General features: G+C 39.2%; 1 protein-coding gene across 1 annotated transcript in view; it reads left to right on the forward strand.

The window, feature by feature from the left end:
• Positions 1-24,999, forward strand: part of THSD7B (thrombospondin type 1 domain containing 7B) — a 730,694-nt gene that overhangs the window by 213,059 nt on the left and 492,636 nt on the right. The window contains exon 4 of the mRNA XM_004774248.3: positions 3,499-3,668. Within this exon, the coding sequence (XP_004774305.2) occupies positions 3,499-3,668 (170 nt within the window). The remainder of the gene's footprint in view (positions 1-3,498; positions 3,669-24,999) is intronic.

The following is a 24,999-nucleotide window of genomic DNA, read 5'->3' on the forward strand; positions in this document are numbered from 1 at the left end:
AAAGGCAAGAGTTGGGAGAGAGGGGGTGGGAAAGGTCTTTGACAGGGACATCACTGTGGAAGAGAATGTCCCAGGCAGTCAGGGAGCCAGCTTGTCTGGAGGCTGGAAGACCATTGCTGCAACAGCTTCTAAAGAACAAAGGGAGTGCTGTTAGGCAGGAAGGCACCTGTGGTTCCTCATTCTGTCAGTTCCTGAAGACACTTTACCAGACTGAAGGAGTTCTGGATGTTTAGTTTTCATGGTTGCAGGGTGATTTGTGAGTAAACATAGGTAATGGGTTTGAAACAATGAGGATGAGCAAAGATGAAACACATGCATTTTAAAAAAGGAATATAGAAGTCCTTTCCTGGTGAGCATTTTCCCTCTGCTGCTTGCTGGGCTCCTGCTTTCTCTGAGGTGGTAAACAATTGAGATAGTGATAAATGCCTTATATTTCTTTAGAGAATTTGTCATTTGCCAGTGAATGGAATTTGGGTGTTTTTGGTTAATGAGCTACGGACAGGGTTTTTGTTACTTTATATAAAACCGTAGTCATTAAACTTTTCATTTTTCTTCATAATGACTTCCAAAATTCTTCCACTGCTAATTCTTCTAAGGTCACAATAAATTAATTGAAAAAGCTATTTACACAGCATGGCCCAGTCCTTTCAAACAAGCAAACAAATTGCTGTGACTTGCTGTAATTCTGAACGCTATGTTTCTTTTATACTCTGCTGAACTTTGGTTGCTAGAAGTTAGGCCATTGTATTCCTGGATCTCTGACATTAGGACTTGATGATATCAGTTAAATCCTCAGACATAAAATATTGATGTGTGTGTGTGTATTTCTATGGAAGCAAGGAACAAAACGTACATGCAAAAGGACTTAAGCAGAAAGGGAATTAGCATTTATTGAACATTAGTTATGTGCCGTGTTCAGCATTTGGCATTACTATACCCATTTCACAGATGAGAAAGCAGAACTTGGGCAAGGTCACATGTGCCTAGTAAGTGGCAGGGCACAGATCCCTTGAGCCGTAAATCATGCCTGTTGTCTATACCACACTGTTCCCTTTTCCCTACCTTATTTGCAAATTATATCATAGGAGTCTCCTACTCAGTTGATGTATCTGACCCTCTCCTTAATGGCCAGGGAGCTCTTCTCCTAGGCAGCCTGTGGAGGAAGAGGGTCCGAAGTGAGCCCTTGGTAAACATCCCCTACAACAAATCCTTACCTCATTGTACTTTGCTCTGGAATAGAGAGCCACCTGCCTTGAGACTCAGATACTTGAGGGACAAGCCTTCTGCCTGAGTGACCATGGGGAACAGGGTGAGAACTTGGAGGAGAAAAGGTTTCAGAACCTGACCTCTGGAGAAGGTCTCCTTCTGGGAAGAACCAAACTTTTTTCTCAGTCTCTCATGACCAGGAATTGGAAGCAGATTATTATCCATATTGCCTGCCAAAGCAGGATCTGCACTCCAAAGTCTTGCCTACCTACTTGATGAGGGAGCAGGAGGCTGGCTGAGGACAAAGCAAGAGCTGGCGCCTTGCACCCCCCACCTTCATCCGCTCCCCTCCATAGGTGTAGCATTCCTCAGGCACCCCTGACTGCCATAAAATGATAAATAGTTAACTTGCTGAGATCACAATCCTGCAAGACAGGAGTCTCCCTTGGTTTACAAATGTCCTTGAGATTACAACAAAGAAGTTACCTTATCAATAGCCCAATTTCCAAAGACACAGAACTCAGTTCCTCAAGCCTAATGTCACCCTCCCCTCCATAAAAAACCGAAGGAGGTGGAGGTAGAAGGAAAAGTAAATAAAGTTAAATTTCTTCTAAACCTAAATCTCATTAACAAGGATGCTTGATAGCAGGAATGTAACATTCCACCAGACTTCCAATTGTCTTTACTTGATAGCAACTAAGCCTTCAATATCCTGATGGTATTCTTTGCCCCAATAGCCCTTCTGAACACCCCTTTGTCCTCACCTACCCAACTCCTGTGGATATAACCAACCACCCCTCACAACCCGGGGCAGCCGCATCTCCGCCTGCCCACGGACCCTGTCCCCGTGCTCTAATAAATCACCTTTTGCACCAACGACGTCTTAAGAATTCTTTCTTTAGTCGTCGGCTCTGAACCTCCTCACCCCACCGAACCTGACTTAGGTTCTGGGACTTCATCACTACTGTCTAAGTTTCTAGTCTTGGAGAACCATGTGAAAATGAAGTATGGAAGCCGAGGGAGAACAGTTGTGTCACAGCAAACCCCAAAGGATTGTCCAAATACTCTTTCTACTGTGGGTTTTTTATAAGATTTATGATTGTCATCTCTCAAGCTTTTCAGAGTGAGGCCATGCATTTATAAAGGGGTTTGATCACTATTAGGTTTCTTAGAGATTTGCTTTTTTATTTTGGTGTCTGTGACTTAATTTCAGTTTTATGCTAGTTTCTGTAAGGCCAGGATTTTGGTTACACACTCTTATTTTTATTGCTGTTTTTTTGTTTGTTTTTTGTTTTTTCTTTTGAGCAATCACAAGGCTGAGAAATTTTTCCTCAAATCTGAAATGGGACAGCAGTTATGAGAATGTTTTAAGGTTCTGTTTATTTTTCTAGAAGTTAATGAGACTGTTGGTATTTATGTGAATGCTGTAGGGTTCTATTAATGCTGTGGGCTTGAAAAATGTTGCAATAACCCCCTAAAGGAAATTCTGTCTGAAATAATTCTCCAGGTCTGAGTGCAGTGTTGTTATAGTTGTTTTGTTTTCAGCAAGTTGTGTATAAACTCCATTGTGTTTTTTTCCCTTGTGTGTGTGTGTGTGTGTGTGTGTCTATCACTATGTATCTTAACCACTTATAAACCAGAAGATATATTTCTAAGTCAGTTTAAATAATATTTCTGCATATACAAAAAAGTACTCTACGGTTCAATACAGTGCCACATTATTAACTCATTTTTAATGTGTATGCCTTTATCCCAATGGGGTCAAATAAGTGGAAATACTTTCCTGTAGCAAGGAGATTGAAAAGTTGGTCATCACTATCCATTTAAAACCATGTATCCCCAACTTCACACATTTCACGCCCTACTATACTAATTTCAAAAGGCCATGAAAGTCATTCTCATAGTCATCTAGAGGTCTGTGAAGTGATGCCTATGTTCAGGTCAGCTGCTATGCAACAGGCTCTTCTGGTTTCCATCTTCTTCCACTGATTCTTCACTCTCTTAGGGCCTCAGGGCTGAGACACAATCCGTTAATCCATATTTCCTTTCTTTACTCCTCTCATCCTCTGTTACCATGAAAAGTGGCTATGATTTTTTCCCCCCCTAGGAAATAAAAGGGATTTAGTACCCAACACCAATAGACTTCTTTATCCATAGGTGAAGATTTGGCCCTACAAAGAGAGATTATTATGTATATGTGATGTCATGACTTATGTCTTCTTTAGAATGTTATATTTTCCTTACTTGTTCTTCTTCTTTTAAATAAATCAAATTTCTTTTAAATAAATCCAGGTATGCCTGGAGGACCTCTGAATGGAAAGAATGCCAAGTCTCTCTTCTCCTCAAGCAGCAGGACCCCCACTGGCATGTGACGGGACCCGTTTGTGGAGGAGGGATCCAGACCCGGGACGTATACTGTGCCCAGAGCACACCAGTGTCTACTGCACAGAAGGCCAAGGAAGGTAGGCAGCCAGTCCCAGGGACAGATGGTGCTGCTGACTAGAAGGGAAATAAACTCCAACACCATTTCCTCATATTCTTCTTGATATAATGGACCCTCAGCACTCACAGATTTAATATTTGTTTTGTTGAGAATTTACAAACCAGGCCTAAGTTTTGCTACTTGCAATAACTGGGACTAGTTAAAAATAATAGCAATAATAATAATAACTTCAGCCTTTAAGGATCATTGTGAACATTAAATGAAAAAATATACCTAAGCGCTGTAGCAAAAACAAATTTTACAAGCTGAGGGGGGCTGGTAGACTTGGGTGGTCATGATTAGTAGCATTCTTATTTTGTTTTATTTTTTTTTTCTCCCAAGAGGGTTGTTTGTATGAATTTCTGAATGTAGGAGTTTCTACAGACAATGTCACTTCAAATGTTGAGGATCTAATTTTACTGGCAAGTTTCAAGTAATGTGGAAAGGAGAAGAGAAAGGAGGCAGAGGCGGAGGAAAAGAACTTTCTTCACATTAGGCTCTCTGATAAGCCCGTACAGCCTCAGCAGGAGTGCATTTGCTCCAGAGTTTGAGATGGTGACAACAGATGGGGACTGAAAAACTGGCCCAGGCTTATTTAAGTCAATTGATTGAAAGCCAAAAGTGAGCAATACTGCCTCTACTCCAGAAGAGTATTTCAGCCACATCAGAGGACATGGTAGTGCCCTCTGCAGTAGTCAAGGTGGGAATGTTTTCCTGAGTATGTACATAAATCCTTTACTGTAGAATTAGGTTATAAAGGCATGATGCAGACTTCCTTGGTATGGAAGTGAATGCATTTTACCCTATAAACCTCTTCATACCAGGTACCTTTTTTTCCCTTTTTTTTTTTTTTTTTTTTTTTTTTTTTGGTGACATGGCCTCTCAACATTCCAGAGGCATCTGTGACCATAGCCTTGGATAATTCACCCTCTCACTCATAGAGGGATCATCTTTACAGAATCCTTAGTGTTTTCTTGGACAATTAAAGTTACAGTTTTCATTCAATTTTCTTCCATATCTAATGTTACTTTTAGAAAGTGACAGTGTATACACTTTCTGTTTCAGGGTAGAACCTGACTATGCTTACTTCTCTGACTTTGGAATAACAGAATTTAGATAAAGAACTCTAGATTATTCTTTCAGACCTTGGTAACTTTTTTTTTTAATTCTACCTCTCTTTCTTCCCTTTTATTATTGTCTACACTACTAGGGTTTCCAGAGGTCAGCAATTGCATTAAATATATAGTGTAGCTTACTACAACCTTGCTAGTCATTAATAATAGGCTTTATTTTGCTCTTGTGTGGCAGTGGACAGGAAAGATTGTTCAGCCATTACTTTCCATTCTTATAAATGCCTTAATTTCCTACTGTTATCATTTATAGTTATACCTTGACACATCTAACAACATGAGAATTTCTTCTTGGCTTAAGTTAAACATAAGAGAACAATTGAATTGCTATTGTAAGGGAACAGTGAGTGTGTTTGCCCAATTAAAGAGACCAGATTTAAATATCTCTAACCTTTTCTGCTAAAGCAGTAATAAGGCCAAAATTGGTGACAGCTTTTACATTTCAGTTTTTGTGAACATTGGCCTTTTTTTTTTTTTTTTTTAAATGTTAGATTGTAGAGGGAGAAGGAATTTTCATAGCATTGATTTTGGAAACCCTTTTCTCAATGACAATTGACTTTCCCACAGGTTAATTTTTCCTTATACTCTAGAATACTCTCTTCAATCTCTAGAGTGAAATTGCTTGACTTTTCTTCCCTATAAAATTCCACCATTCACTGTGAAGTTGCTACTCTGCATTTCGGATCTTAGGGCAACACTACCCTGGGGAAAATACTACCAACACCACCCATGAACCAAAACTAAAACCAAAACTCAAACCAACCAACCAACCAACCAACAAAAATACAAACCCCCCAAACCAAGACCCATTTCCATGGATCTCTCATGCAGTAGAATGAAATAGAATCTGAATTCCAGAATGCAGGGATGGGAGTACCAAAAGGAATGTTAATTCTCTCCCAAGTGCCTCCAAGTCTATTCCATAGGCTGGATGCTGAGGCGGAATTTGCTGTTAGCGACTTAGACATCCCATTCCCCATTTGACCTCAATTCATGGTGCTTAGAGAAACAACATAATACCTATGGCATATTTACCTGGTTCTTTTGTTCAGTGTTCATGTGATGTTTTAAATGCAGCCACAGTGGTGCTGTAACAATCAATATGAGAAGCATTACCTGCAATAGTAGCTAAGCCAATAGAATGGGGAAGAAAATATAGAAGAGTATTTATGATTTTATTTACCAGTTATTGTTGTAGAGAGAGTTGTTCTTTTCTTATATAATTCAGAAATACCAGCAAGAGTGATGCTCACCTCTAAGTCTAAAGTTTGGTTCAGCGAGACCATTTCCTTCTTGATCTTTTCTCAAATGAAATTAAAGCCACTCAGCCTGCATTCAAGCATCGTTTCTCAGGAGATAAATCATTGAAATAAAGAGTACACCTTCAAAATTTAATAAAGACTGGGACCTACATATTTTCCATTCATGAAAACATGGCCTAGAGACTGAAATAGCAACAAATATGGAGTGAAATGACATGGAGATAGAATGTATTTATATGATAAGGAAGAACCGCCCTCCCCCCTCCAAAAAAAAACCCTCCAAAATCCTAAACAAAAAATTGGGGAAAGGTATTGGTGTGGTTGCAATTAAGAAGAACCCCTCCTGATTTTTTTTTTTCTCCTTATTTCAGATTCATTATTTGACCTTAAATGGACACAGCTCTTTTAAGGATGGGACACAGTTTAGCTTTGAGTTGTTAAATGCATTAGTTGCTTCCTCCACTCCAGTAAGATTAAGTAGTTCTTGAAAGTCCTACATCTTTATCATGTTGGACCCAGCGTTGACATTAAGGAAGTACATGGTCAGATAAGGGAATATGTTCTGGAATGTTAAGTAGTATGTGGAGACTTAATGTATTTTGGGTCTAGGTAGTGTGTGGAGACTTAATATGTTTGGGTTGCAGGCTTTAATTTTGACCTGTATAGAACTTAGATAAGCTACATGAATGCTGTTCCAGTCTTCTAGTTCACTGTGTTGTTTTTAAATATATTGATTTGGTGAGTAAAAAGTGGTTGAAAATCATAGCCTCTTTTTTTTTTTTTCAGTAATTCATTAAATGCCAGCTGTGTTTTAGGCTGTGTACTAGACACTGATATGATGAAGTTGCCTCTCATTACTTTATAGTTTTTTTTTTAATTGGAACAACAATTGAACTAGCAACTATGCTATAATATCATAAGTACTATGATCATTACATATATAATATGGTTATAACCATTTAATGATATCTGAGGGTTATCATCATAAAGGAGGTACTGCTTAAAGAGACTTTGTAGGATCATTAGGGAAGAATGTTCTCATTGGGGTCAGAGGGGACATATGGAAAGGAATGGAGACATTTGTGTTCAGTGGTAGCATGTGAATTGGTGTGAGAGGAGCATAGGGAGTAAGAAAGTAACAGTGACACTGGAAATCTAGGCTTTTTGTGCTATTCTGGAGGTGTGACTTTGTTTTTGAGATACAGGTACAGCCTTTCTTTCAGCACTACAGGTTTTTAAGTGGAGAAGAAATATCATATTCTTAGCTGTCTATAAGAATGCTTGAATGTCAGTATACCAAGAGAATTTTGGGGAGTGCTTATGTCCTACTTGCAAACCTATCTGGTTATCCAAGAAGTTTTTGTGCTATGAAATAAAGTAATTTACATTATGAACAGATGAACAGACTTCTGAAGGGGCAATTGAAGGAGATATCTATTCCACCATCATTTGAGGACCATCTTTAGAAATTGGTTTTAAATTCAATAAACTCATTTGGGTGTGAGAATAAAGTTTAAGGAAAAAATGCTCTTAGAACTTCCTTTAGTATTGACTCATAGAAGAGAAATGGGTTTACAGCATTTTCTCTTCCTTTATGCTAACAGAGAAAAAGAGATAACTGGGTGAAATAATCTTTGCTAATTAACAACAGGCTGTTTGATGGAAGTTCATATGAGACCAAAAGGTAGAAGACAATTCTAGTCATTCCACTTTGGAGACACCCTCAGTTATTGGGTGTTGGAGAAAGTCCGTATATGTATAGTTCAAATATATGCATATTTATATTTCAAATATTCTCTCCAAACATTTTCCCAAAAAGTGAGAAAGCAGAGAAATGTTTAGAAAAAGATTATTATGTATTTAAAGGCAATTAGTTCACCAGGAGCCTAAATTGAGATTGGTTTCTACTGGTTCCATTTCATTGGTTCTGTATCTTAGTTTAGTGATTTTTTTTTTCTTTTTAATCAAGTATAACAAACTTATTTTAGTGTGATATGGCAAATGTTTATTGAATTAAAGTGCTTAGCAGAAATATTGAAGAGTTCTTATTTTACCACTCATTAAATTATCAGGCTGTTCTTGACATTAAAAATGTCTTAATTTATTTAGCTCAAGATATAATTCATATGATTGAAATGGAACAGGAGGGAACTGGCTTGGACAGATGATAGGGGTGGGATATTTGAGGAGAAAACCTAGCACTGAGTACTGACTACACCTGGGAAAAATAAATGACTTGCGGGAAAATGGGCCTTTTAGACGAGATGTGAGTCCTGCTTTATTTGATCTCTAAAAGAGGAGGAATACCTTCTTCTTCATGCAATATATTATGATGTATTTTTTCAAAATCAGTATAACAAAAGTAATTCAGTACCACGTGCTACTGAAACCAAAGTGTGTAGCGTCACACAGAAGCAAGATTGACAAGAGCCTAGAACCAGAGGTGAGTTTGAATTTTTCCAATTCTTTTACCAGTGATATTTCAGCTTTGCTAATCTTCCTACACTAAGCCCATAGCCCTGTAAAACACGTTACTTTTTGCCTGATATCCAGCCATTGATATTATTGTCCTTACCACCCATAGGCTATAAAGCCTTTGAAGGCCATTCTTGGGGTCCTACTTTGTATTTCCCAGTGCCAGATTCCATCACATAAACAGAAAATTACAAATGCATATGGAATTCAAAATGAAAAACTCATCATGTGAGAGATGATATATTAAGTTTTGTTGGATTCTTTTTGCTTTACAGGCAGTGCAGAGAAAGAAATTGCTTTACAGTTAACAAAACCAAAATGATCTGCTGGATCATTGGATATCAGCATTCCTTGCCAAGCTCATGTGTCCAGAGGGCCTGGAATGGAGTCAGATAAAATGGAAGATCTGAGGATAATGAGGTGGTGGAGATAGTCCATGAGGAGAGATTGAGAAGGAATGCAAAGGAGAAAACAAGAAGGGTCACTGGGCCAGGGAGGTCTGCTTGGACTCAAACAGTGGCTTTGCTGAGTGATCTTGGCCTTTGACATGAAGTAATTGATTCCTGAATAATTTCTAGAGTTAAATATATTTCTCTTGTTCTCCAGAGGAGAAAAAGATTATAGAAGCCATAAATGATTTCAAATGATTTATGTCCATCTGTTTTTGTTTTGATCTTCAGCAGTCTCAGAGGGGAGATGTATCAGTCCAAGAAAAATACATAGGTGATGTAAGCACTTTAGGAGAAAATGAAGATTTTTAGGGAAGGAAATATTAAAGCAGTGGGATGTGGGGAACATAGGGTAGGTTCATGAAGAAGAAAACTTTTACATGACCATAAAAGAAGGGCAGGTGTTTAGACAGGTGTTCATGTGAAGGGGACAGAATCCCAGACGAAACAAGCCATTGGATTAAAGGCACAGAAGTAGAATGGCATAGAACATACTTAGAGCAAAACCAGTAATAAAGGTGGACTGAAGGGGGCAGCTGAAGGTAGGTGCTATGGATTTAAGGTAGTCAGGTGGAATTCTAAGCTATGGTATTAGGCCTTATAATGATCAGATCATAGATTGTAGGAATTACACTATTGCTTTCTTTATCCCTGTCCAACAGTCTGAGCTCCAACAATACATAACCCTTTCTTTAGCTTTCTAGGCCTTGGGAGCCAGTTTCTGTCTGACCACTGACCGCTATCCTATGTCTCTCCATACCCCACCTCCAACACAAACCTTTTTCCTGGCTCTGGCCTATCACCTAGATCACACGTACTTCTCATAACTTGCTCCTTCTGGGAACCTTCAGAGACCACATACATGACCATAAAAGAAGGGCAGGTGTTTAGACAGGTGTTCATGTGAAGGGGACAGAATCCCAGACGAAACAAGCCATTGGATTAAAGGCACAGAAGTAGAATGGCATAGAACATACTTAGAGCAAAACCAGTGGTTTTGGTCCTCAGTGGTCAAAGCCCTTTATCTCACTGCTTGCTTGGCTTGCTTGTGTGCACCGTTAAGCAGGCTGCTACACAAGGTCAGGCCAGATCTGTCCTTCGCTTTTGTTTTCCCAGCACTCAGCACCCTCTCTGGCACAGAAAAGAGAGTTGAATTGAATTCAAGCTCTGCCCCTTCTCATATTCCTTTCCACCCTCTTTCTTTCTCTTGGTTGATGCTCTATAAGCACGTGGATCTACTTCAGCATTGGTTACAACACCACATTTTGAGGTGTGGGCTCTGGCTTCCTGAGGAGCAGCTGGGGGGCTATGGTGCTGCAACCTGGAAGTGGAGGAGACTTAGCCCCATAAGGTGTGAAACATCACCAGAAGGAAACAGGGTTGAAAAGGGAGCCAGGCTATTTCCAGTGCACCTATATATTATTCCAATATATTCTTGCAGTCCTTCCAGAGAAATTCTGTTTTCCAAATACATGAACTGGCTATACATCTGTGTGGTTTAATGCAAAATGGTAGCCAGCCCAGTAACCCATCACATGGCATTTCTTCATATTTCCCTTGCTTCGTGCCTCCCGCTTTCTCTTCCTTACTGCCTCCTGAACTTGTCCCTTCCAGATAAAGTGTCAACACTCAATTCTCATTGCAGACTCTGCTTTCTTGAGGGCTCAGCCATGACAAAACAATGAATATGCGTCAAATGAAGAAAGATCCTGTTTTTAAGGATTTACTCTTCTAGTCTAGATGAGACCTGGTATCAGCCTATAGTATGGCAGGGGCTGTAAACAACTCTTCTTCATCGTTCATTCTCCTTCTCGCTTCAACCCCAACCTCATTTTTCTTCCTCTTCTTTTATATATTTCATCTTCTTCCTCATCCATTTGTTTTCATTTCTTCCCCTTCCTCATCCTTCCCTTTCATCTTGCATAAATCTTTTTTTAAAGATTTTATTTATTTGAGAGAGAGAATGAGAGATTGAGAGAGAGAGAGAGAGAGAGAGAGAGAATGAGAGGGCTAAGGGCAGAGGGATAAGCAGACCCTCCACTGAGCTGGGAACCCGATGCTGGCCTCGATCCTGGAACTCCAGGATCATGCCCTGAGCTGAAGGCAGTCACTCAACTAACAGCCACCCACACGCCCCTCATCTTGCATAAATCTTGAGAGCAGCAACAGTTTTAGTGACTGTGATAGACTTCACAGCAGTTAGCACCGCACCTGGCCAAAGGCAGGTAAGAGCTCAATGGGTATTTCTTGAACAAATGGTTAAGCCCCCCACATATAGTCTTACCCTTCCATTTTAGGCATTGCTTTTCACTTTGGAGCAACTTTTCCCTTTATTTCAATTGTTCACATGCACCTGCACTTCATTAATGAGCAGTTAGATTCTCCTTTTCAGGGTAGAAGATTGCATTTAGAAAAACATGCTGAGACTAGTGCATTTACAATCTTTAGTTGGGTGTCTTACTAAACTTCATTTTGTCAGCTGGATTAGATTTTTTGTGAACACCAAGCCAAGAGGTAATGAGGTTCCTCTTGGCAGTGCAATTTCTGAAACAAAGTTACTCCTTCCAAATCTATTTCTCCAGCCTTGTTGAATATGTGAGTGCCCTGGCAAGTAAGATATAGAAGAATCATACGCTTATTGTCCAACTCTTTCTGCAGGAAAGTTTCACAGTTTCCTCCTTGACTTGCTCTAGTATTTAGCATTTTTCCATGCTGTACTTGAATTTGCCATCAGATGCTGTCCTCCAGAGATGAGTTGCTTAGTAAGACCTCTGTGTGCTTAAGATGTGTTAAATGACTCCTTGTGTCATCTGGCCATTTTCTCAGGCATACTGAGAGGGGGTGGAGAATCAATCCCCCCACGTCAATGGAAAAGCTGGAACATCAGCTGAATTGTGGTGCCACTTCTCATCCAAACATTCTATGAGTCTCCATATGGAATATATAATCACAGTTCATTTTATTCTTTTAAGAACTGTTTTTCTAAGACTAATTCTATTTCTAGCTCTTGGTGATAGGTATCCAAGGTGTCCCTGTTCTTTATAGACCTGGAGCTTAGAATTGGACCCAGCTAGTTCTATGTAAATAATACATAGCATTTTAAATTCAGTGTTCCCCCAGATTCTTCATTACCCCGCACAATCCCATATCACATCCTTTTCCAGTGTTCCAGGATTGGGAAATTGCCTTTCTTCCTTCTAAGCACTTATGCTAGAAACCTGAGCAGCATCTTTGATATTTTACTGGCATTCATGTCTTTGCCTACAATCTATCATCATATTCTGTTAATTCTGCTTCAAATATATACTTTGTTTATTCTATTTATTTTATCTATTACTTCTTCTAGCATTATTTCTCACATGAACTGCTATAATAGTTTCCTGGCTGATTTTCCTTCTACTCTTACCCCTTCTAAATAGAGGGGGGCTGTTTAATGTGTTTCAGGGCACGGGCTCTGCAGCCTCTGTCAGATTCTTATTTTATCACTTATAAGCTGTGTAATCTTGCATGAGTTAATACTTCAGTTTACTCATCTGTAGATAGAAATAATGATAATTTCCGGTTCATCAAATGAACATACATGTGCACACACCTACATACCACTTAGAACAGAGCCTTATGTGATAAGCACTTAATAAGTGTTAGCTATGATTATTTTTCTTCTCTACTCCTGCCAAAACAACCTTATAGGAAAACTTATCTGAGTGTGTGATTCCCATGCAAAATGACTTCAGTGACTTTTTCTAAATTAAAGCTTTAACATCACTCACAAGCCATGCATGATCTGTCCCTTGCCTACCTCGGCAGCCTCCCCTGGCTCCCGCTGCCCCTAGTTCAGCCATACTTGGTGGCCTCAGGCAAGTTTAGTTGACTGTCCTGTGCGCGAGTTTCCATCTTGTGGTTAAAAGCTAACATTGCATCATCTGGACAGCAAACAGGAGAATCACAGACCTAGAACTTAAGCATCTTGACTCAGAGCTAAGACTCTTCCACAGTGTCTCCTCACTGAGGAGACTAGTCATTGTCTCTGTCTCAGTGCAGAGAGGACAGGGGGATGAGATGCGCTTGGAAAGTGGGATGTCTGGCTGAGTACCCACCTTTCTAGCAACAGGAGTGTGGTTTGGAAGGGAAATTCTTATCTTTGAGGGGCAGCTCACTGTCTCTGGCACAGGCTTTATTTCCTATTAATCATCCCCCTGTATTCCTATGGTTATGGTAATGAGTTACCAAAAATTTGATGACCTAAAACAATACAAATTGATCACCTTACAGTGCTGGAGGTCAGAAGTCGGAAATGGATCTCACTGGACTAAAATCAAGATGCCAGCAGGGGTGTGTTCCCCCAGCTTCAGGGGGTTCCCTTATTTCTTGGCTCATGACTCCGTCCTCTGTCCTCAAAGCTAGCAACATACCATCTTCAAATGTCTTTCTGACTATGACTCTCATGCCTCCTTCTTCCATTTATAAGGATCCCTGTAATTACATTGGACACACTCTGATAATCTAGAATAATCTTCATATCTCAGGGTCAGCTGATCAGGAAACTCGGTTCCATATGACCTTAACTTCCCTTTGCCACATAACCTAATATTCACAGGTAGTAGACAATAAGATTGCACCATGTTTAGATGGTCATACACTGTCTACTCAAACCCCTCCCACTTCTTCTGAGAAATAAATAATACTTGGGGTTTGTTAAAACAAAACAAGAGGGTCATCCGTATGAATATATGGATTATGTGGTATGATGTAAAGGGGTACAGTGGTCCACTTAGCTTAATAAGAACAAACTTAGTTCTGAAGTGGGGATTGCCACATCTGAGCACCAGCTCCCCCATTTTCTGGCCATGTGATGTTGGGCAAGTCATGCAGCCTCTTTAAGTGTCCTGTTTTCTCATGTGTAACATGGAGATGCCAACAGACTTGTTGAGATTAAATGAGATGATGTGTATTTAAAGGAGAAACAATTATAACGCAGTGCTTGATGCACAGTAAGAGCTCAGTAAACTGGTTTTCTCCTTTTCAGATGCTGACGGCTTTGCTTTTCTGTGCATTCACACACTTACTGAAGACCTGACATAGGCTAGAAACCATATGAAATATTAGAGATCAAGGGATGAACAAATCAATCTTAAATCCTAGGAAGTCAAAGCCAATTTGGAGAGAGAAGCACAAAAACAACTCATGTGGGTTTAATACAATGAGTGTTATGTTATGAGTGTGTAAAAAGCGTTTTTAAGATGCAGGACTGAAAATACAACAACCTAGAAGAGGAAAGGAGTGCGCCATTTAAAGTTTCTGTTGACATGCCAACACTTCAGCTTTCTCATCTGTAAAATGAGATGTTAGAATATGATGCAGTGGCAAAATCCTTTAGTTAAAGGATTATGTGATCTGTTCTCTCTTGGAAGAGGTTAAGTTGAACAACAAATAGGGCATGACCCAGGCACTGGCCTGAACACTTGATTGCCTTGCATCCAGTACAACAGGTGGGTGAGGGATCTAAGCTCTTTTGAAGTTAACACCTCCTTGAACTTTAGTTAGTCTTTGAGAACACAGCAGTCCCCTAAGTTCTCTATGAGTGCTTTCAGAATTGACCCCCTCATACATTAGATACTGTACTCTAAATCGGGGAATTTAGCATCCCACTCAAAGAATCCCAGTTGAATTTAATCCAAGAAGTCCATAGACCATGCCTTAAGCATTCCCTTGCAACAGTTAGACATAGAAAAAGTGGTAGGTGTGAGAATTTTGGAATGTATACTAGAATACGTGACGGAAGTTTTGATTTTTCAAAAAAAAAACTGCCTAGGGCTGTTCTGTTCCTTAATTGAAATGATCAGTCATAAAGTGACTCTCCAGGATTTCTTAGCACACAGAGAGAGCGTTGAGAGACAGTTCTAAGAGAATCACACAAAGCCGTTGTAGGAAGAGCTATTTGTTAGCTCCCATGTGAGTAACTGACATACACACATACCAAGAACTGTGAAGGAGCTCAGATTTTACCCTACTGGCAAGCTAGCTTGTTAGCCTGCAACCATTCCATAGATACTGATGGAAGACACGAGACCTGGGTCAGGGACAAAGGGCAGTTTGTTACCCACAGCAGTGTCAGTAGCCAGATCTGTTGTTTCTTGAGCCCTGGCTCCCACAGTGCAACACATCTGCAGGGCTGCACTCATGACACCTGCACACAAAGTGACTTCTGTGGCAGGAGAGACATACTAAGCTTCAGAAATCCCAATCTTTCATAAGGCGACTGAAGGAAAATCTGCACAACCTTTGTCCCAGAGAGTGACATTATCCTTCTCTTCTAGGGCTATTTGCTATAATAACGTCCTTGGAAAGTTAGTCTGGAGCAAAAGCTGTCAATGTCTCTAAGGGTGAGGTATACAGACATACAACAAATCCATGAAGAAATTGTCTCCCAGCAGCAACACACACATATGCGCTCGCATGCATGCATATGTACACACACACACACACACACACACACACACACACAGAGGCACACTGGTTAATATACTTTCCAGGATGCATGGGTTGCTCAGATGGTTAAGCATCTGCCTTTGGCTCATGTCATGATCTCAGGGTCCTGGGATCGAGCCACACATCAGGCTCCCTGCTCAGTGGGGAATCTGCTTTTCCCTCTTTCTCTACTGTTCCCCCTGCTTGTGCTCAACTCTCCCTGTCAAATAAATAAATAAACTTTTTTAAAAAATAATAATATGTCTTTCTTTCTATTAAAATGTAACTAAAATGATTGCATATAGTGAGTGATATGCCACTTTTCCAATTATAATCTGGAGCTGTGTCTCCAGTATGTGAAACAATAAAATATCCCCAGTCCTCCAAAATCTTTGATTGTCCAAAAGCAAACTTATGTTTTGATACCCTACTTTGTGATGTTAATTCATAAAAGGAAAGTGTTATAGTCAAAAAGTAAAAGCAACAGCTACTTTAATTTAGAAATGACCTCTCTGTTATGAAAATTACAGTACCCACACTCTTGGGATATATATTCTATTTCCCTGAAGCAAACCGGTATTATGGAAGTGTTGGGCTATTGATGTGTAGCTTTATCCAACAAGCTATGAGAAGAATTTGTTAAGGATAGAAAAATAAATATGTAACAGCTTAGCTTCTGTGCAGCATTTTTTTTTTTGAGATGTAATATTTAAAATGGTTCTGCCCAAACTGTTGGCCTGTTGAGTTAATATTCTAAGAATTCTACTTCAGAGAATGAAAGATTTGTATCTGTAAGTTGCCTCCTATTAATTTCAAAGTAACAACCATGGGGGAGTGGATTTTATCATGGGAATTTTCAGAAGTATGTAAAGTTGAGATAATAGTTATTACTTTTTGATAAAATGAAATAATGTGAAGAGAAATATTGAACTGGGAATTAAGTGAACAGAATTCCAATTCTGCCTGTACCATTGATGATGATACTTAACCTTGGGCCAGATGAGTTACCCAATTTGAGCTTCAATTTATCCCTTTATAATGTAGGGATAATAGAATGTATTTATTCTTATCTCATAGGTATAGTAAATACTAGTGGGAAATATAAATGTAAAAATTAGTTACATTCAGAAGCAAACTTATTTTTATGTAATAATCTTTTTCTTGTTTCTGTGATGTCTCCTTTTCACAGAAATAGAATTGACACTACAAATACATTATTTCTACTACATTCTATATCTGTAGTTTTCTTCTGGCTAGTCAGGTAGACCAGTCCCCTTTAGTATTCTTTAGACTGGAGAAAGATTGCAACTACATCTTTCAATTTTTTTTTAAAGATTTTATTTATTTATTTGGAGAGAGAGAAAGACAGAGATAGCGAGAGAGAGTACAAGAGGGGAGGAGAGGGTGAAGCCATCTCCGGCTGAGCAAGGAGCCCATGTGGGTCTCAATCCCAGAACTGTGGGATCATGACCCAGGCTGAAGGCAGATGCTTCTGAGCCACCCAGGTGCCCCTACATCTATCATCTTTAAGACTGACAACTTTATTAAACTAATTTAAGTAATTACTTATTGATGAAATAGAAACTATCTGTATCTATCTCTTTAGGTTATGGAAAACTACTATTTGAAACAAATTAAAAAAAAGAAATGGCATTTTGAAATGGAGGGAATTTCAGTTTCATGTAAGAGGTAATTAACAAATCTGGTGATATGAATTATCTATGGTACTTGTTAAACATATTTCTTCCTGGGCTCCTCCCTTAGAAATTCCATCCAGTGGGTTTAGTGTGGGCCTGGAAATTTGTACGACTTTTTTAATGTATATAGTGTGTGTGTGTGTGTGTGTGTGTGTGTGTGTAATTCTTATCAATAGGGAAGGTTAGGAACAATGACAAAATTTAATATTTTTATCCTTAAATATGCAAATTGAGACCTGTAGTAGCTGAAAGTTGCTGAGCTCTCCCAGTTGGTCAGTGTAAATTTTAGACTTCTAACACTTTGGCCAGTTTTCCATCCATGCCCCTGGCCCCAAAAGTTAATGTGCTTACAAAACATGCACCTTCTCTAACTCATACTGATTTCCTCCCCATATTTGTTTACCCACTAGTCTAACGTTTTCTTTCCTGCTAAATCTGACAATTATTTGAGTTCCAGGGGCTGGAAAGAAGCCCCAGGAATCAGAGAGCTCCTACGAGAACTTGTTTCCAATGATAATAACTTCAGATGTCAGGGCTCAGTGTGGAGTTTGCTGCTTTTATAGCAGAGCTTTTAATGACTTGCAAAATCAGATTGTCTTTGGCTCAGATTTTATGGCTTTCTGTTTCCTGGTTATTCTTATTTCCTATATAATCCACATGGCTTTTCTTCATGACCCTTTGGAAAACTTCTCTTGTGATGCTGTGTCAAACAAAGATCCTTGACAATCTGTAACCTGTTACAAAGATGAAATGATTTTTGTTTTTAACCCCATTTCCAAGTGATGTGAGATAGTCTTTAGGCTTGAAAGAATGGGCAGCTGCATGGCCACCATCAGTCTGCTTAACTTTCCTCTTAAAATGCTGAAGTTTAATTTACTGACGCTTTCTCCTGATTTTTATTTTCTCCTTAGCAGAGGAGAGCATTCTCTATGATATAACTTAGACGCTGTTGTCACAGTTCAACCTCTTTTGCTCTTCTTTTTATATCAGATAGAAGACTTCTTAAAGGAGCTTTATTTTTCAATGCATCCCTTCCCCAAACCCACCACGTTTTTTAAAGAAGCCACACATACATTTGTCTTCGGGAGTGTTCCTTTAAAATTGTAATACATTGTAATAGACCTTTTCCTATTGGTAAGACAAGGAAACTATGGTACTTGCATTTATATAACATAGTATCAAGGCATTTATTAAGTAACCAAAATTAAGTGTCGGTCTCTCAGCTCCAGGCTAACCTGTTTATTTCTTTATTGAGGTTAAGCCTGGAAGTCAAAGTATAACCTTAACAGTGTTGTTGGGACCATTTCTGTCATCTTTACTAACTGAGAAATTAGAATCACAATGTCAGTATAATCTGAAAGGATGTTGGGAAAGGTCGTGGAGAAGATGTGACCTCTGGTTGACCTGTGAGTTGGACCCATGCAATTAGAGGCTTCTCACCCTGGTCCTTGTTCTTGGAATGTGGGTTCTGCTTGCCTTCCCCACTCCCAGACCTACTCCCAAGGACCCAGCCTTGAGATCATGATGTGATGTTGAGACAATCTGGACAATATACATGACTGAACCCAGTTAAAGCCTCCTTATAAACTTGTAAGATTTGGCAGGCAGGAGCTTACAAACCAACAAAGGGGGTGTATTGGTTGTCTGGTGCAAACTTTTCTGACACAGTGGTTTCTTCTTGAGGCATCATTGAGTGTGGTTTCAGGTTGCATGCTAGTGGTAACTAATTCATTACTCGGCGGAGTTTCAATTATTACATAGACTTCTCTTATATTCTGTTGCTTCTTGTTAATTTTCACCCATTTCCCCCAGTTCTGCACTTAGGAGCTGCTTCTGCACTTAGGAGCTGCATAAAATTAATCTATTTTTCATATAAAAACTCTTCAAAAATTTAAAAATACCCACATTATACTCTTGACATTTTTCTCTCTATACCAAACACCCCCAGTCTTCAACTTTTCCTCCTGGGCCATATTTTCATACTCTTTCATCATAAAGGATGCTTAATGAACTCTAATCATTTCATAATGAAGTGTGATTTCCTTTCTTTTTGGCCACTGTCTATTTAAAAATAAGCTTTGAATTTTGCCTGGAATTGTTATCATACTGAATACACAGTGGAATCCACCCTCTTTCCCTTTGTGAACAGTTACTCAAAATTGGTTTGTTTTCTTCTGCCACTTCTATGTCCAAATTTACTCATTTAATCCATCTTAAAGCAAATCTGAAGACACAGAGTTCTGTGGGTAAAGGTCGGGGGGATGAGGATTTTCATGGATCTCCCAGTACGAAAAGTCTGAAAAAGACTGAGCACATGGGACCTCACCTTCTCTACTTAATAAAGTAAAAAGGGATTTCCCTCTTTGCCACAGACACCATGTAGGAGGCAAATTCATTTTTCCTGTAGGATAGTGCTTCTCAGATTGTAAGGAGCATGCAAATTCCCTGGGGATTTTTTTTTTTTTTTAAACCTGGGGATCTTTTAAAATGCATATTGTGATTTAGTCTGTCTGAGATGGAACAGGGATCTTGCATCTCTAGTAAGCTCCCAGGAGAATCCTATGCCTTTGCTCCATGGACCATCCTTGGACCAGCACTGTCCAGTAGGAATCTAAGGTGAGACACAAATGTGAATCACATATGTAATTTTTAATTTCCTAGTATGCATTTTAAAAATGCAAAAAGAAGTGGGTCAGGTGAAATTAATTGTAATAATATACCTTATTTAACTCAACACAGCTTAAATACATTTTAATATGTAATCAGCATAAAAAAGATATTTTAAATTATTTTTTAATTAAGTATTGAAAATTTGTATGTGTTTTATACTCTCTCTCCTATTTTTGGACTGGCCACATTTCACATTCCATAGCCGTATGTGCGTACATGGCACCTGACTAACATACTGGATAGCTTAACTGTAGATTTCGGGATTTGGATTGTTCAGAACCAGAAATAACACAAATAATTAATATTTGCTGATTCTTACTTTGTTCATGACACTGTTATAAGATGTAAATGCCATATAAATGCTATAAATGAATAATCTCATAAAATCCTTATAACATCCCTATCCCATAAGCAACATTATTATCCCCATTATAGATATGAATAAAGTGAAGTTAGCAGTAGCCGGCCTGAAGTTACAATGGCAGGGCTAAGATTCTTATCCAAAGAGTGTGAGTCTGGAGCCCAAGCTGTTAATCATTGCTCCAGGACAGAGGGCCCTGTGAGGGAGGCTGGTCCTCCGGGAATGGGAGCAGCAGGCCTGGCCTTGGTCTGGCCTTGGAAAGGCCAGGCAAGACGATTCCCTGTGGAAGCATGACCACTAAACTCCAGTGCTGAGTTTCAAATTTATTTTTAGGTGATGTATTTTCCCTATGGTATTTTTAAGTCTCTTGTACCATTGATTGACCTCTATAGCTTAGTAAGAGAGACCTCCTGTTGTCATTGTTGACGGTACCTGTGGGAATTCAGTTTGGTGGGGAAGCTTGGGGGATCTTGTGAATTCATTTGCAGAGAATGTGACAGAGACATCTGGGTCAGCTGGATCAGTGTTCCACAGGGTGCTGGGACCAACCTCAGGACACGCATTGGCAATGTGGGGTCATACCTTCTAATAGCCACGGGGGATAAGGGCTTGAATGATGTAGTTTGAATGTCAGAGGGAAACAGCCAGCCTCTGGGGCCCTTCTCTCCCATCTCAACAGCGGTTGAGTCATTGGTTATCTACATTTCCTGCCCATTCTGGGCTGTAATTTACCTGGAACTGGAGGCTAACTTTATTTTGAAAAGCTGCATGATCTCTTTGCCAATATTAGATTTTTGATCCCTTTTTAACCAACTTGTTTATATCCTTTTCAGAGATAGACAAGGATTTCAGTAGTAACAGCAACAATGAGAGTTTGAAAGGTAAATTACCACATGGTGCCCAAGAGAGAGGCTCTTGACTCAAAATGCTGAATTCAGACTTTTGCCCATATCTTCTGGTAGCTGTGTGACCTAGACAAAGTCACTTGCTCTCTGAATCTCAGTTCCTCTGATCCTAAAGTAAGGGCAACGATACCATTGGTCTCCCAGGGCTGTTATAACATCATAGAAAATAGTAAACGTGAAATGCTTAGCTTCATGCCTGGTACTTAGGAAATATTCAGCGAGTATTAACTCTTAAACGATTATTACCATTCTTCCCCTTATAGCTCATTATTCATTTGCCCCAGCTGAAAAATCATCCTGTCACTTTCCTTATTTTTCTTACATAAAACTTTTAAAGTGCCCATTCCCCTCTTTTGGCTTTCTTTAGCAATTTTGTAGGCCCAGTTTATTACAAGGCTTAGCCCTTAGAACATTATTATGATGCCATGCTGAAGTCACTAAAACGTGTTCCTGGCTGTGTTTCCTTTTTTGTATATTTGTGCAAGACTTTAAAATGTGTGCTCATCGGAGAGCCCCCTTGTAGCCCAAAAGGCCTCCTTGGAGCTTTATCCTATTTAATCCTCTTTGGGGTTCTTGTAGTTGTGGGGGTCAAGATTCCTTTTGGGGGAGGCTACACCTCAAAGTGTATTATATCTTAAAAGATCTAACATATGAGTTTTCTCTGATCGTTTTGGATTTCTAAAATCTGGTCTGCAAGGCTAGCTTAGTCTTCTATCTGTCAGATTCCACAAGAACTTGAAGGGAACCCGGAAGGGCCCAAACCATCACAGGTGGTCACCACCCTTGACCCATCTCCATCTTGGAATAAGACTGGGGTTTGGCACGCAATCTTCAAACAAGAGTTCTGGTGCAATAATGATTTACTGAGTAATGGATGTTTTCCTGAAGATTTAAAGGAAAAGAAAACTGGAGAGGCACATCCTACTTCAATTTCACTTAATAGTGTTCCTCCTCAGGCTGCACTGTTCTTCCTCAGGATCATCTTTGCAATTTATATCTTCTGGTGGCCTCATCTTCTGGTGGCCTCTTTATCTCCTTTTTTACTTTAATCTCTTACCTTTTCCTCTTCCTCCTCCTCCTCCTCTTCCTGTTCCTTTCCCTTCTGCTTCCTTCTTCCTTCTCCTTGTCCTTCAAATTCAAGTATTTTCTTGTTAACATTCTGCACTTAGCAAATCAAAAGCTTGGGGTTTAGGAAAAGAATGTCCATATACTGTGACCAAATAAGCTGTAGGGGACAGAACCTCAGTGAATCCCATTCACAATGCTTCCTGCCAAAGCACTACTCATGTCTACACTGCCAATAGATAACTTCTCCTTTGTCAGGCTTTGTTTGGGATAGCAGCTTCTTTTCCTACTTTCTTTATAATTTCAGCTATGAACTGCTGTTGGTAGAATTTTCCAGATGCTGTTCTTTTAGTTAAATGAGATTTTTATAAAGCATTTACACTGCCGAAATTCTCATTTTACCCTAACTTACCTCTGTGATTTTTAATTGGGTTACAATTTACATATAGTAATAAGTTGAGATGGTAAATGCGTGTTTTGATGAATGCATGTCCAAACAAGTATTTCTACTGCCCCAGAAAGTTCCTTCTGCCCCTTCCCAGTCCGTCCCATTTTACTTCCCTCCCAGTTCCCATCAGAAGCAACTGTTCATCTGATTTCTATGACCTGCAGTTAGTTTATACCGTTCTAGGATTTTCTATAAATGGAATCATATAATATGTACTTGCTTTGGGTTGTCTTTCACTTGGCATAGCATTCCTAGATTCCATCCAAGTTGTCCTTATGTTATAGGGTAATATTCCCTTGTATGAATACAGCACAGCTTATTTATACATTTTCCCCTTGGTTGACATCAGGATTGTTTTTCACTATTATTTACAAAGTCATTAGGAGCATTCTTTGTGCAGGGCTTTATGTGAACAAATCCTTTCATTTTTCTTGGGTAACCACATAAGAATGCAATTGCTGGATAATGTGGCAGGTATAGTATTATCAGAATATTTCAAATCCTTTTTTTTTTCTAAATGGCTGGTACCATTGTACACTTTTGCCAGCTGTATGTAAATATGAGGTTCTTGTCTTATATCCTTACCAGCATTGAGCCTTTTCAGACTTTTTACTTTTGACTATTTTGTTGGATATTGTAGTTTTAATTTGAATTTCCCTAGTGACTAACAGTGGAACACGTCTTCATGTGCTCATTGTATATCATTTGTGAAGTTGGAATCTTTTCACCGTTGGGGAAAGTGTTGTGATAGATTTTCAGTCTAGGATAATAAAGCACAGGCTGTGTCCTCCAGGTTGGCTGGGCTTGTCATTCTCTCCAAAGACTACTTCTCGTCCTCTGTCTCTTCTTGTACCTCCCCTGAGCTGCCTGCCATGTGTTTAGAGTCACTGATTTCTAAGCACATGAGCAAGGCTGTGAATTTAATGTGAAAACGTATGTGAAACCACTGTGCTCTGTAAGTTCTACAAATCTGAATTATATTCCTACCTCCTTTTTAATACGGAATTGTTGGGTTCTTTTGATGGTAGTTGTGTGCCGTATTTTAGTTGAGGGCCCTTGCCCAGCAAGTCATGGTGTACTTACAATATCCTATGAACCTCCTTTTGCTATATTGCTTATTCATCCTGTATGGTGGTATCATTGCATTATTTAATATTATTAACATTAAATTATTAATTGTTTACTCCTGTGTGTTACTAAGCAAAGCTTCTACTGTCCTTTATTTCTGTCCTGTCATTCAGCATTCTCTCCTTCATGTATTAACATTTGCAGCTCTATTTTGGTCGTTTTCTTCCTTTCCTTTCATTTACAGCTTGAAGTACAGCCTATAATTATTCATGGAGTGCTAACTGCTGTGTTAATATGCATCCCCTACTGGAGGGACATGTTGCTGTTGATTGAGGGTCAGTAGGGTATGTGCGTAGAATTATTTTCAAGTAACGTTAACTAAATTGCACTTAGTCATCCCCATTCTCCAAGCAGAACACTGAGAAAGTCTTGTACCGATGCTTTTCATGTTGAAAAGACTGAGCAAGTAATGAGAGAATCTGCTATTCTGGATCTAAACAAACACGTTTTTGAGGTGATTTGGGTGCATTATAGAGACATTGTGGTACAGAGCAAATCCACTCACAACCAGTGGTCCTGGAACATCCAGTAAACCAGGGGTTAGCCCACTAAAAGTGGACGCCTGGTTTTAAGAGGAGGTTAAGGAGCGCAACAGAGAGGGGGATTTCCTTTCTCTATGCTTATAATGATTTGAATCCCAGTTATGGAATCCTAAACATTCCAGTCCAAGCCTTTAAGTACTTTCCCAGTCAACGGGCCATGATTTTTGGTGGTGAAAAAAAGGAGAGTTAGAGATTCCTCCAATCTGTCCTTTGTTTGATGCAGATATTGCCTTTGCCTTCATGATCCATTGTGAGATGCTCTAGGAAGCCCTCCATAGTAGAAATATTCTTGCTGAAATTCTCCTGTTAGAAATATATTCCTTTGGTTTAAGAACTTTGTTTAAATAAAAGCATCCTCAGTGAAAGGATAATACTTTATGCCAAATACCTTATGACATTATATGTCAAGGATACTAAACTAATTTAATGAGACTACATTGCATTTAATTTTTACTTTTTTCTAATCACATTTTATTTATAAAAGAAATGCATTATTATGAAAAATTAGGTAGAGAATATATAGTACAAAAAGTTAAAATATTTCCCTCAAGTCTACCCTGGTAATCTCAGGAGTAATGTAAATTAACTGGCATAATTATTTCCTGGTCTAAATTTGTGTGTACACAGCATACACACACACACACACACACACACACACACATCCAAAGGTGTGTGTGTGTGTGTGTGTGTGTGTGTGTGTGTGTTACAAAA

Source organism: Mustela putorius, unplaced genomic scaffold (genome assembly GCF_011764305.1).
Source record: "Mustela putorius furo isolate JIRA1106 unplaced genomic scaffold, ASM1176430v1.1 tig00003867_pilon_pilon_pilon, whole genome shotgun sequence".
In the NCBI taxonomy this organism is placed as follows: Eukaryota; Metazoa; Chordata; class Mammalia; order Carnivora; family Mustelidae; genus Mustela; species Mustela putorius.